Source organism: Perca flavescens, chromosome 14, assembly GCF_004354835.1.
Source record: "Perca flavescens isolate YP-PL-M2 chromosome 14, PFLA_1.0, whole genome shotgun sequence".
Taxonomy (NCBI): Eukaryota; Metazoa; Chordata; class Actinopteri; order Perciformes; family Percidae; genus Perca; species Perca flavescens.
This window is the reverse complement of record NC_041344.1, coordinates 11195353-11208281: the sequence shown is the minus strand read 5'-3', so window position 1 is coordinate 11208281 and position 12929 is coordinate 11195353. Positions and strand designations below refer to the sequence as shown.

Here is a 12929-nt window from a genome sequence, read left to right as displayed (position 1 = left end):
CGCCACCAGCTGTTTATATCGATGAACCAACGCCCAATGTTCACATAACAAACAGTAGTGGATGGAAAGGGACATACATCCTCATTTTCTTTTGCAGAATTTCTGTTAATGTCGTTAAAGATTTGTGCTATATTTGGATGGAAACTTGACTATTATCTTGTAGAAAAGGATATCGTTAGTAGAGCTGCAACTGTTTTGATAATCCATTTATGATTTAAGTCATTTTTATTTTAGGCAAAGGTACCAAAAATGTGATGGTTTTGGCTTCTTAAATGTGAGAATTAGCTGCATTTTGTTTGTCTTACATTGCAGTGAATTGAATATCTTTGGGTTTTGGACTGTTGGTCAAACAAAACAAGCCATTTGAAGAGATAATTTTGGGCTCTAGGAGGTTGTGATGTGTGTTTTATTGGCTAAATGATTAATCGATAATGGAAAATGATCGTTAGTTGCAGCCCTTATTGGGACTGGCATTGTTATTTTGTGCTCAGATAGATGGGTGAACATGGGAGTAGAGCATTAGCATTAGTCCTATAAAACAGGTTTTATAGGACAGACATGTCCTTATACTGTTTTTCAACTCTGATGTGATACAAACAGAACAGAGGGGAGTGGACAGTGGAGGCAGGAAAGAGATGGAGAAAATGGGAATAAAAGAGGGTGACGATGATGAGAAGAGGCAGAAAGGAGGGAGGAGAACGGGAAGACAAGGTGGGGAAATTGAGGATTTTAGAGTAGGAGGAGAAGGAACAAAAAGGGAGGGGGACGCCATGTCTCTCGTGCTCGGTGTGGTTATGTAACGTTACCTTCTGCCTACTGCTGATGGCAGAGGAAAGCGCAGAGTAACAGCAGTGAATGTTGTGGCGGTGGGTGGCAACAATAAACACCGCAGAGGAAGAAGAAGCAGCAGCAGTAGCCATCAGAACCATATCAAAGGTCAAAAGCCGCTTTAACCTCCCTGTTATTCCCAGAATGCAACTTGCTAAAGATGATCGGTGTTGTTTTTTTTAGTTCTAGGTGGTCGTAAATCAATAATTTGGGGGATTTTGGACTGGTGATTAGATAACACAAGTTATTTGGAGACCTTCACTTGAGATTTAGGCAATTAAAATGTATTTTGGTAACCATTTTCTCCCATGTTATAGACCAAACAATGAACTGATTAATTGAGATAATGAAAAGAGAGAGAAGAATTTGCTGCAGCCCTAATACGTCATTTGTTAGGCAGTTTGTGGGTTTATGAGGTTGCACAATTTCACTCTGGCTGGTAACTGTAAGATGATAACATTTAAATGACTCGCGTACAGTTTTTTTACCACACTTGTTTCTGTAAAAAAAATAAAAAATAAAAATAGTTTTAAGTGATGTATTTTTGTGAAAATGTAAGGTTGCTGTTGGTTTTTCACAGGTTGAATCCCTCAAAAGGTTAATTTCTGACTCTGGTGCTAACGCTTCACTGGTTGACATACACATGGCTGTCTGTTGCGGTCACTGTCGAGACATGTCCCTCTGTGTTTACATGCAGTACCAGCCATGTATGTACGAGACCGTGTATGTGCTAAATGAGCTATAAAAGCAGATGGTTGTCTGGCGGCATCTACAGAGAGAGAAACCAGAGAGAGCCTCAGAGCAGCTGCAGGAAAGCCCTGTGGGAGTCTGCAGAGCCGGCCACTGGTCTCTGCAGGCATGCCGACTGTACAAAGTAACAACACACTGTAACCACTAGGGCTGGCTTTTTTTTTTCGATTCTAATCAATTTTTATTTGAATGATCCAATATCAATTAAAAACATCCAAAATCACTCTCTGTCTGTTTCGTATGAAACTAGAAGACCTATGTCATGCTAGCTTGTCGGAAAGATGGTTAAAGCTTTTTGCTCGCAGGTTTCTCTATACAACTCCCCCTACAGCTTCGGAATAGATATTTGGCAACACTGTTGTAAAAACTTGTTGGCGACTCTCCCCCCTCCCATCTTCTCCTTTTGGTCATGTGCATTTGTTTTCAAAGAAGCCGGCGAACGCACGGAGCACTGTCCACTGTCCACTGTCCACTGAGGTAGACAGCTAGTAAGCACGTAACAGCCGGTTCCTGTATGTGTGCAGTGCGGTGAAGCAATTTGTTACATCGCGAGACCTGATATCACGCGATACTTCCTGACGCTGAGGCCGGCGGCTCGCCGGCCGAAAGTTGCAAGGGTTTTTCTTCCGCTCACAGGCGCTAGGGGAAAGCGAGACAACCACCATTTAACCCGAAAAAAAAGTAATATAACCATTCCAATGACTCCAAAGCTGTTCAGTTAAGGTAAATTAAGCAAAAGAAAACTGCATAGTTCCCCTTTAAAAAAAACCCTCATAGGCTACATTTTAGCGAGGTAAAAATTGGCATGGACATTTTAAAATGGGTCCCTTGGACTCTCACCTCAATATATCTGAGCGAAATATACTGACTGACTGTAGAGCTGCACTTTATTGTTTTGACTGCTGTAGTGTGTTCAAGTGAAATAGTACATCTATGAAACTGCCTTGGGGGGTCAATTCTTAATGTAAACATTAATACTTTTAATAACGCACCAGGTTAGATGGAACCTTGCACAATTGTAGAACCTTTTTCATATCCAAGCAAAATTGGTTTCGCAACTGAAATATCCCGAATCAAATTGTAATTGAATCGAATCGGAAATTGAATCGAAATCTTGTGAATCGGAATCAAAACAATTCAGTAAATCAGTGACAATACCCAGGCCGAGTAACAACACACTGTAACACACACACATTAACAACACACTGTAAAAACACAGTGTAATAACACTGTACAACACTGTAAGCAACAGCTGCTGTTCGACTAATTAAATAATAATTCCGGCTCTAAACTGGGTACAGCCTGAAATAAGAAATGTGTCTTCATTCGAGACAAGACAGAAAAAGAACATTTGCTTAAATGAAGTCATAATGGATTTCATGCTGTGAACATGTCTCACATGTTTCCATGTACAGCAGCTCCTCCCCTGAGGGGTGGGAGGCAGCGGCTGGAGGAGAGGCTGATGGTTGTTTTGCAGTCGAAATGGCAGAAATGAGGACGGAGAAAGAGAATCCGCGAGAGGCAGCCAAGATACAGAAGCCGATTCTGAGCAGGATCCCACTCTTGTTTTGTAACATGATCAGTGACCTCATGTACCTTTCTGATCCTTATTTCCTGTATAGGCTCTCTGCCTTTTGTTACACCCGCTGCCCTCAGCCTCATAAGCTCCAGATCTAATTAAGAGTTGTCTCTTTTCCTTGAATGCTCGGCAGCTATAATAGTCTCCCCTCCCGCAGCGAGGATGGCGCTGTGATTAGATTTGGAGATACGAGAGCAACATCTGTCAACCGGATGAAACTTATTGGCCAGAATTGTGTTAGATTCCTCTGATTGTACTCCACATTATAAATGTGTCTCTGATGGTAAGTGGTCGTGTTCAGGCTTCTCTGGAATTTTAGCACTGGTGGAATAAGTATTCAGATCCTTTTATTGAAGTAAACGTACAGAAGTATTACCAGTGAAGTATCAAAAGTAAATATATCAGGACTGATATATTATTATATATGACAATATTGATTAATAGGAGAGGTAAGAAGAGCTGCCACACAAATATTTTTGGACTTTTCTTGATCTTTGCTTATTGTTTATGTTTAAAGTACATATTTAAATCTAAAATGTGACAATGAGCCACAACTAGACACTACTTTGTAAGAGAAGACTTATCGTAAGTTTTTCTTTGTAAAATCTATTTACAACAGCGGTCAGATAAATGTAGTGGAGTACAAGTTTTAAGAATGGAAATACTCAAGTGAAGTACAAGCATCTCAAAATTGTACATGAATATATGTACTTAGTGACCACACTGGTTTCAGGTTTGACCTTTTGCTTCTGATAAAAGTTGAAGTCTTTTGCCCAAAAAATCTGCTCATTTAAAATAAACAAAAGAACATCTGAATGTGGCCTTTGTGTGCGACTGAATGCGGTTCTGATCGTGACTGTACGCATTAAAGTTTTGACATGAAGCCAAGTGAAAGGAAGGTTATGATGGGAGCTTTCTCTGCGATTGTTAGTTGTTAGTTTTGTTATTCATCGTTCCTCCCTGCGTGGTTTTGGATTGGTTTCAGTTTGGTATTCAGAGTATGAAGGGGTCAGCGTGGGCGTCTGGTTGTATGCAGAGAGGATAGGATTTTTTTTGGCAACGGAGACTGACTGACTGTGAGGATGTGTGTGATTATGTGTGTGTTTGCCGACATCTTTAACCTAATGGACACCCAGCACACACAAAGGGCAGAGTATTAGAGGTTACTAGCTGGATTACTTCATTCAGGCTGTGTTGCATTATCACCAGCTCAGCTGTTATTAACACAGATGCTCCCACAGGGATGAGGCGGTGTGTCCTCCACTGCGCTCCACACTAACACTTACAGGGGCAGTGTTTGCACAGTGATCCCTCCTGAGGTCATTTTTAAGAACAGTAGAGGCCGTGTCGGTGACTCAGTGCTTATTTTTCACCAACACTAACTTTATGCTGTTGCTTTGGCCGGCCTAATTACAGAGCACGATGTTGATTCTGGAGTCTTTGCCTGTGAAGTATTTATCTTCTGTACCCTGGCAATGACAGTGCAGAAACTGCTTGGTCACCCTATTGTCTCTGGTCGTGGGACAATATTTATCTGATTTTCTGAACTTCTTTTGCGGCCGAACTGTAAAACCCTGAGAATTCCCCGTAATGACTAATCCAGAAATAAAAGCAGAGGGAGCTTCCTCTTTTTTCCAGTACAGTGAGGTTAAACATACAGGCGGGCATCACTCAGGGAGATGCTTCTGTCATTTGGTACCCAGCTAGTCGTGTTTATATAACGCTTGTCGGTTGTCAGCCTGTCTGCCCTGAGCGGGGTGAATCCCCCTCCTTTAAATATCGACCCCGGCCCTTTTAAAACCGTGACCTGCAGGCTGTGTCTGACTGAAACCCTGCAGCGTTATCTCAGCCTGTCAGTGTCAACATCTCTCTGTCAGTCAGTGTTTACCAGAGCTTCAACTGTCTGATACAAAATTTTATGTTGACTGTAAAAATTCTGCAGTTTTCACAGCCACTTCCAGACTCTTGGTTTTGCACCCACACACAATCTTCTTAAAAAAGAACAATATCGCTGCTTGGTGTCTCCGTTTTCCACAGATTTTCTCAGTTAAGATAAAAAAAAAAAAAAACATCAGTGCTTTGCTGCTTTTAAGGCATGACAGGGGAAACTCCATTCTTTTAGGGCATGTTATGTGCTTTACATTAGACTTACATTATTTAAATGTCACTTTATTAACCAAAGAAGGAAATAAAAAAATACAAGCAACAAGAAAAGAGAGAGAAATGCACGTTACAGTTAAAAAGTCCCTCTCCAGTCACACCTGTTTTGTTTCATGTAACTTGGATGTTTGAGCAAGAAAATTAGGTAAGTACATTTTTTATCCATAGAGCAGCAGTTAAAATATAGCCACAACTATTTGTAAAAAGATTAAATAAATGCAGTAAATGTATACAAGTAATGAGAACTGGTTGAAGACAGGTACGGTATGCACATAAATACATATACTGTGACGAATAAACAGCTTTTAAACAGGTAGTAAATTAAATCTATAAATATAAAAATGCTTGCACGCTAAACTTTGTCTGAATAAAACGGTCTAAAATTGGCAACATTTTGATTTAAATCATTAATCAGATTAAAGTAAACAAGGGCATGAAAATGATCAGACATTCTATGGCACACAAGGTATTTAAAAAGATGTCTGAAGAGAGCCTTGGTCATCTCAAGCACACTAAAAGCAAAACAAAACTACACTGTTAAGATGCAACCTCATTATTGAGAAGGAACTGAAAGAGAAGCTGTAGGACGAGAGTTGGAAGTCTTCCCCATCCGGGGAGGGAGCGGTTGGGCAACCAGCAGTTGGAAGGGCTCATTAAATTCCTCCCCCTCTGACACAAACAGAAAGAGGGAGAGCGAGGGAGAAAGAATCCCCTGGAGGGTGCCAAAGTCGGTTTAAGTGACGTCACCCCGGCCTGCTCTGTTTGGGCAGGCCCTCCTGTCCTCCTCACCCCCCACCCTCTCTTCCTGGGCCTTACAGGAATTCCCCTCCTCGTCACTTTATGCAGAGAAAACCGCCCTGCACCGTTGCATAGCCACAGCTGATAGGGCGGAAACACAGACTTGTGACTGCTTGTGTTGACACTGGAGTGTATGTGTGTGTGTGCGTGTGCACTTGTTGTTCTTTCTCCAGTCGCTTTTTGTTCCTGAGCAAAAGAAGCTTCTGAGTGTTTGTTTTCATGAAGCATCGGCAGGGTAAGAAGTGAACATTTTGTCCTATAGCCCGTTGTGAAACACTCCGAGATATCCTGCATTATTTACTGTTATAAAGTAGCTGTTTGCTCTCTGCTAAATGGGATGTTTGCAGCAAATTGAGGTCAGATGTGCGTGCAGCTGCACATAAACAGAGTTATGTGTGGCGTTTTTTTGACTTCTAAAAGTCCACAGCAAAAACCACCTCTGCTCTTGTTAAACCGAATGAGACAGCTCTCGGTGAACGACACAAACTGGAAGCAGTGTGCTGTCAGTCAACCGTGGCGCCACGGTAACCAACAACAAGGAGGCAGAGGGGCATTCGAGCCTGAAAGTGTTTTCAAAGTTGCTCAGTAGAGTTCCTTCAGCTGAAGCCAGCGCTGCTTTCAATTTTGATTGGACACGACCTGCAGGATGCCAGGCTGCTCTCTGTAGACTGATGTGTAAGCCCTGGTTTTAATTTTAATTTTTTATTATTATCTGTTACAGTAAAGCTTTCTCAGAGACTGTGTGGTTATCTGTTAAGTGCTTAACTTTTGTTGACAGGAGTATGGCATACATCAGGCAAACAGTTTAAGACCAAGAAATAGTCAATCTACAATCAATTGAGATATAAAGTGTTCATGATTGAGCTTTAGAGGTGCTGCTAGCTGGAATGTGTTTTGTATGGAGGGAGGCTAGCTGTTTCCCCCTGTTTCCTGTCTTTATGCTAAGCTAAGCTAACTGGCTGCTGGCTCTAGCTTCATGTTTACCGTACAGTACAGTGACGGCAATCGTCTTATCTCTCACGAGAAAGCAAATAAGTACATTTTCCACAAGCTATTCCTTTTAAATTTGATCGCTTGTTTTGTTGGACCCGAAAGATATTCAGTCTTGACCTTGGAAACGGTTGTTTAAAAATTGGAAAACAAAACAGGAAGTTTTTTTTGTGGTGACATTGTTTTTGTCAACTAATATTCAGTTAACTGTCATAACAAAAACAAAGCAAAGCAGCAAGTTTGACATTTTAGAGTTGTTGTCATTTTTATTGGAAAGTTTAGAATAAAACAATGAATTAATACATTTTCTGTCACTCAACCTTTAAACAAATAATCATTTCAGCTCTATTCAACGTGATTATTAAATAAAGTCTGAGCTGCATATGAACCCCTCCTCCTCCCTTTTCTTCTTCTACAGCTCACGCACAAAGCTCAGTGTATGTGTGCAAAATTAGTTGGTTTTTTTGCACTGAAACGAATGAATCGTGCTTCCTGTCCCACAAGGCCCGGCGACACACCGGCCGTCAGTGGCTGAGCTCAGTTCTGTGTCACAGCACCTCACAACCGGTGGGGGGGGGACTCGAGACGCTGACTGGATGAAGTTTGACGTGCAGCTTGTTTTACTTCCACTTTTTTTTTAGCCTTTGCAAAGAAAGAAAGAAAAAAGTGTGTGCTTGTGTACAGTCGAGGACTCACTGCTGAATTTCACGTCCTATCTGAAATAGTTAGGCTCAAACACTGACAGGAATCTAAAGGAAGAAGTTGCTCAATGTTCAGTTAGTACTTTTTTATAGAGCAGTAGGTTTATTAGAGCTAAAACGATGAGTTGAAAATGAATTATTAATAGTAATTTTTTCAAACTAGTGCGTGGAAGCACAGAAGGGAGGGGACGGGATGATGAGGAGGAGGGAGGGGCGAGCTAGCCTCCGTTTTGTTTGACAGTACTTCAGACGTCGACAAGAAGTAACGTCATCCAACATCGCTTAGAGCACCTTTAAGTAAAGGATCTGAATACTGCTTTTCTCTGTTTTATACGATTTGTAAACTGAATATCTTTGGGCTTTGGACTGTTTGGTCAGATAAAACACACACTTGGAAGATTTCACCTTGGATTTTGCGATATTATGTTTGGTATTATTTTTACTTTTTCTGACACTTTGACTAAAATCAGTGTCACCCAACCGTTTTGGCTTGTGATCCTCTATAATTGGTTTCATATTTCAACCAATTGTGACAACAAGTTTAACATAAAAGTGATTTTTTTTTTTCTCCTTGTTTTGTTTGAATTGTTTTAAAAAAGGCTAGACGTGCTCAAACCACCCAGTAATTTGTAAGACAAAAGATTAAAAAGCAGAAGTCTGTGTAGTAGAAATGTTTTTTTATGCTTTAATATCCTGTTAAGACCCCTCAGACTGAATTAATCAAGATATTAATCGATAATAAAAAAAAAAAGAAATTTAAGTTGCAGATTCCTCTGGGCAGTTTGTGATTTATTTGCCAACATACTAAACAAACAGGCTTCACACCTTCTCTGATTTGTGGCTGCGAGGGAAGGAAATCATCATTTAGTGTTTCTTGGCTGCTTCTCTGTATTGTGTTTGGAGTCTGGCTCATTCTGGTCTATTTCTGTGCAGGCAGTTTTTTTTTTGGGAGGAAGGATAATCGGTGTGTGTGGTCTGAAAAAGGTTGAAGAGGTAATATTCACATTCACGTTCATCCCCGCCTGCACCATTAAACCCCCCTACACACACGTACACACATGCACACACTTTTCTACCCACCCGGTAAAGTTCTCGTTATATCAATTTTTCACAAGGGTGCCCACGCAGTCCCAATAATCAGTGGCCTCCAGTCTGCTGCTTCTTCCACCTACAGTTTCCTGCGGGGGCAGCAGTACTACACAGATACCAAACCACTGTCTTTGTCTGTGTGTGATCAATATTTCATTCGTTGACTGGGGGTTTGCAGCTTCATCACGAATTGTTACGAGGGAAGGAGTAATGACCTTGCCGCCAAACATGTCCTCTAATTATTGTTATTATATTTATAGAAGATGGGTACCTCAAACAAGTTAATCCACATTTCTGCTTATGATTGTTGATCCTGTGTTTTTGTGTACAAGAGCGGCATCTTTTCCCCATTTTATAGACATACATTATTGAAGGTTGCCCGCCCGAAGCTCTAGCTAAGGCGTTTTTATTTTTTATTTATTTAACTCATAACTGCCCTGGCTATGTCATTTCCATTCAACATTATGCACATACTGTAAACAATCTGGACTGCTGCCTGCCTCCCTCCACCTTGATGCTGAGCAGTCAGCAGTTGATCTCTAGGCTGCAGAGAAGCAGAACTTTGATTGAATGCTTAGTTTTAAGTTTGTTTTTAGATACCCCAAACACTCCTCTTCTTCTTTTTGCTCTGCTTGTTGCTCTTTATCTGTATTGAAAGACAGGTATTGTTTTAAATCATTTGATTCTAGTGCAGATACAGACTTTCCTAACCCTGATTAGCTTCTGTAATTGTTGTGTATTTGATAATAAATAACTTGAACTTGTAGTCACACCATTTAAATAGCCTAAATTGGCTACATTTGTTGGGTTATATATCTGGAAGCTGTTCATTAACAAACTGTGCTGAGCTAGTTTGTTGTGGGAGATATTGCTGCTGTTAGAAAATTACTAAAACTAGTAGGCTGATGTGAACAGTTTTTCCTACTCAATTTGCTCGTCAATAGGATCTGAACGATATAACATGAACACAGAGTTAAACAATTATTCGACTATCAAAACGTCCTCTACAACTCTCCTAGGTCTCCATCCTGCATCTTCTCCATCTCTACCCTTTAACGTCGGTTAGATCTGATAGAAGGAGCCACTCCAGCTCTCATCCCAGCTATTGTGTGGAACGAGACGGAGGGAAGTCACTTTACGCTCCCCTCTAAGCCAGCTGATGATCATAGACTGCAGGTTAATGGGACAATGGTATGGCGGAGGGGATTCCTCTGCTCTGCATCATCTATCCACGAGAGCACTTCCTGTACCGCTTTTTATTCTTGCAGTCTCAGCTTTCGGACTAGTTCATCTCCCTCAAGGCCGTCTCTTTGTATGGGTGTGTCCGTTAAGATAAAGAATGTGTCAGATGCTGACAGTAACCCTTATGGCCACTTATTGCATGGGTCAGCTGCTGAGGGCTGCAGAAATGCTCCATCTCCTCCGCAGGCCACAGGAAGAAAAAGCTAAGATAACATCAACACACTTCCCTTTCAAAGGTGACAGGGAATTATGCAAAGCTCATGCAACTCCCAGCTGTTGTTGTGACCATTATAGGAGGAGACGTCCTCGTTTAATAATAGTTATTCTCATATGAAGCCTGATTGCATTTTTTTTGAGTGAGTGATACTGATGTTGATTCACAGTTAAAGAAAAGGAAAGGTTGTTGCTTTTACATCTAATATGTAAAACGGCAATAAACTGTAAAAAAACAAAAAAGAACAAATAAGTTAAACCAGCTCTGGATGAATCTGCAGAATATTAATAGGTTCAATTTCATGTCATACAGCAGGGAATCTTCACATTTGAAAGGCTGGAACCAGCAGATTTTTGATTAATCAACATTAAAACTGTTGCAGATTAATTTTCTGTGGATTAAGTAACCATTTAACTGACAAATCGTTTCAGCTCAAATGTAGAGGGCTGCAATTAACTATTATTTTCATAATTGATTGATCTGCTGGGATATACGTTAGAAAACAGTCATGAGAAAGGATATTGCCTTTTTTTTCTTAAACATGACTTAAATAATTGATAATTGATATCAAAATAGTTGCTGATTAATCGACTTATCATTAATCTCTACATTTAGGTTTCCGTCTGTTTTTGTTTAGTGGAAAATGTCCTTGTTAGTGATCGCTGTGCACACAGCCGGGCGTGTACAGCAGGCTGGTGGAGGTGCTCTCGAGTTACATAATCTCCATCACCCTCCCGCACAGTGACGGAGAAGAAGGGGGCAGCTGCCGACTCCCATCTCGTCATCTTCATCCTGCTGAGGCATCTATTCCTCCTCTTCCCCTCCAAACACTGTGTTTGTTTGGTGTGCTACATGTGCAGTCCACATCCAGCTGGCAGTGCACCCAGACATCAAACTGCTATCACTGTATGTTAGTGTGTTATATCAACAGCTTGCTCCGCACTAACAGGCACTTCAACCTTTAACACATATAATGCCGTTTGTACTAAAACATTAAATATGTTGAGTGAGATAAAGTGATTTGCTGCAGCATTTGTGCAATGATGGCTGGTGGACGCCCATCTGCCCAAACACTCACTGGCATTGTTCAGGCTTGTTGCTGGTATACTGGCGTAGTGTCACGCATACTGATGACACCTCAACCCTCACAGATGCTGTTTTTGCAAACCAACTTGTCCTTCCTTCCTCCCCCTGAAACATATATCTTTGATGTTAGCAGGAAAAGCTGGAGCTGAGCCGTCAGAGCCATCTGAAACACGTGAACGCTGGGCATATGGACTCTGTGAAAAGCTGTCGTTGATGGCCGCCATTTGGCATGTTAAGGCCCAGCAGGGCAGATTGTCATGCAAAATATGAATGTGTTACAGGCTGGCAGCGAGGGCAGGAGAGTGTGTAGAGCCTGGTTATTTGTCGGCCCACAGGCAGAAGGGGCCTCTCTGGGGGAATCTGGTGCCAGGGAGATGCAGTTGTGCTGTAGCATGTGGGTTGAAGTTGCCACTTTGCTGTAATGTAATATTGGTATTCATTAGACAGGTGGGGGTCTAGTTCCACACAGAAGTTTGGTTTATTAGGTCCAGAGGCAAGTTGACGCTCCAACTCATTAGCATGTGTTTGTATCTGCGGCTACATCTTCACTAATAATTGTCTGTCAGATGCCTTAATGGAGTTGAGATGGGCTTCCCCTCCCACTGAGCAACCCCCTGGCCAAAGCTGATGGATTGTAAATTCACATCAGGTGGGATTCAAAAGCATGCACGTTTTCTGTGTGGTGACGTCACTTTGGCCCTCGGGGCGCAAATTTCCCACTCTTCCTCAACAGTGCAGAGAGAGGAGTGGGCTGGAAGATGCCGGGGGGGGCGCATACAAGATTTGTGGTTGTCATGACAGCAACCAGTGAAGAAACCGACTCCCTCGCCCACAAGCCCCTGCTTAATTGACATGTACCCGTCCTCTCCGGCCCCTCCCAGAATAATCCTCACATATCATTAGTTGTCACGTTGCCCAGATCAAAGATCACGAGTCGGCCACCTTGAGACTGCACCTCGATCTGCATTTTAGATTTTGTCCTCGCATTTGTAGTACTGTCAAACAGCGCTGCATTAGGAGAGTTATCGGGAGCATCAGGCAGATAAAGGAGGGAAAGATGACTAAACAAAACGTGTCAGATGTAGATCCATCTCTTTTGTGATTTAAGTAAGATGCAATACCACAGCCACATGTTTAGGCTGCATCAGAAGACTGTATTGACTCCTATTCTACTAAATTATTAAAGACAGTCAGATGCTTCACATGCTTTTTGCTTACAGCCTACTTAAGCATACTAAACCCCTCTGGTGGAAAGTGGTTCAATGTGCTTTGCAGATTTTTGGTCATTTTTGTGTCATGTATTGGTTGAAAGGAGCTTTACCAAAAAAGAATCACAGTGTGACTTGTCTTACAGTATGTAAAGTACAGTATTCTAAAGTTTTTCTGTTTTGTTTAAGACTACACTTGTGAACAGTTTAGTTATAAGTGTGTCCTTTTTTATGTTTAGTACCCTCCAACTGTGTTTTAATCAATGTGCTCTGGTTTTCATCAC

The 12929-nt window shown here is 41.5% G+C and overlaps 1 protein-coding gene across 4 annotated transcripts in view; it reads left to right on the top strand.

Moving 5' to 3' along the window:
- Window positions 1-12929, top strand: part of hivep1 (HIVEP zinc finger 1) — a 60051-nt gene that overhangs the window by 30966 nt on the left and 16156 nt on the right. The window contains exon 1 of one of the 4 annotated variants that reach the window (XM_028597187.1): window positions 6234-6350. The exons of the other annotated variants lie outside the window; for them this stretch is intronic. Coding sequence (XP_028452988.1) covers window positions 6335-6350 — 16 coding nt within the window. The 5' untranslated portion in view covers window positions 6234-6334. Of the gene's footprint in view, window positions 1-6233; window positions 6351-12929 lie in introns of those variants that run through there. 4 annotated transcript variants of the gene reach the window in all.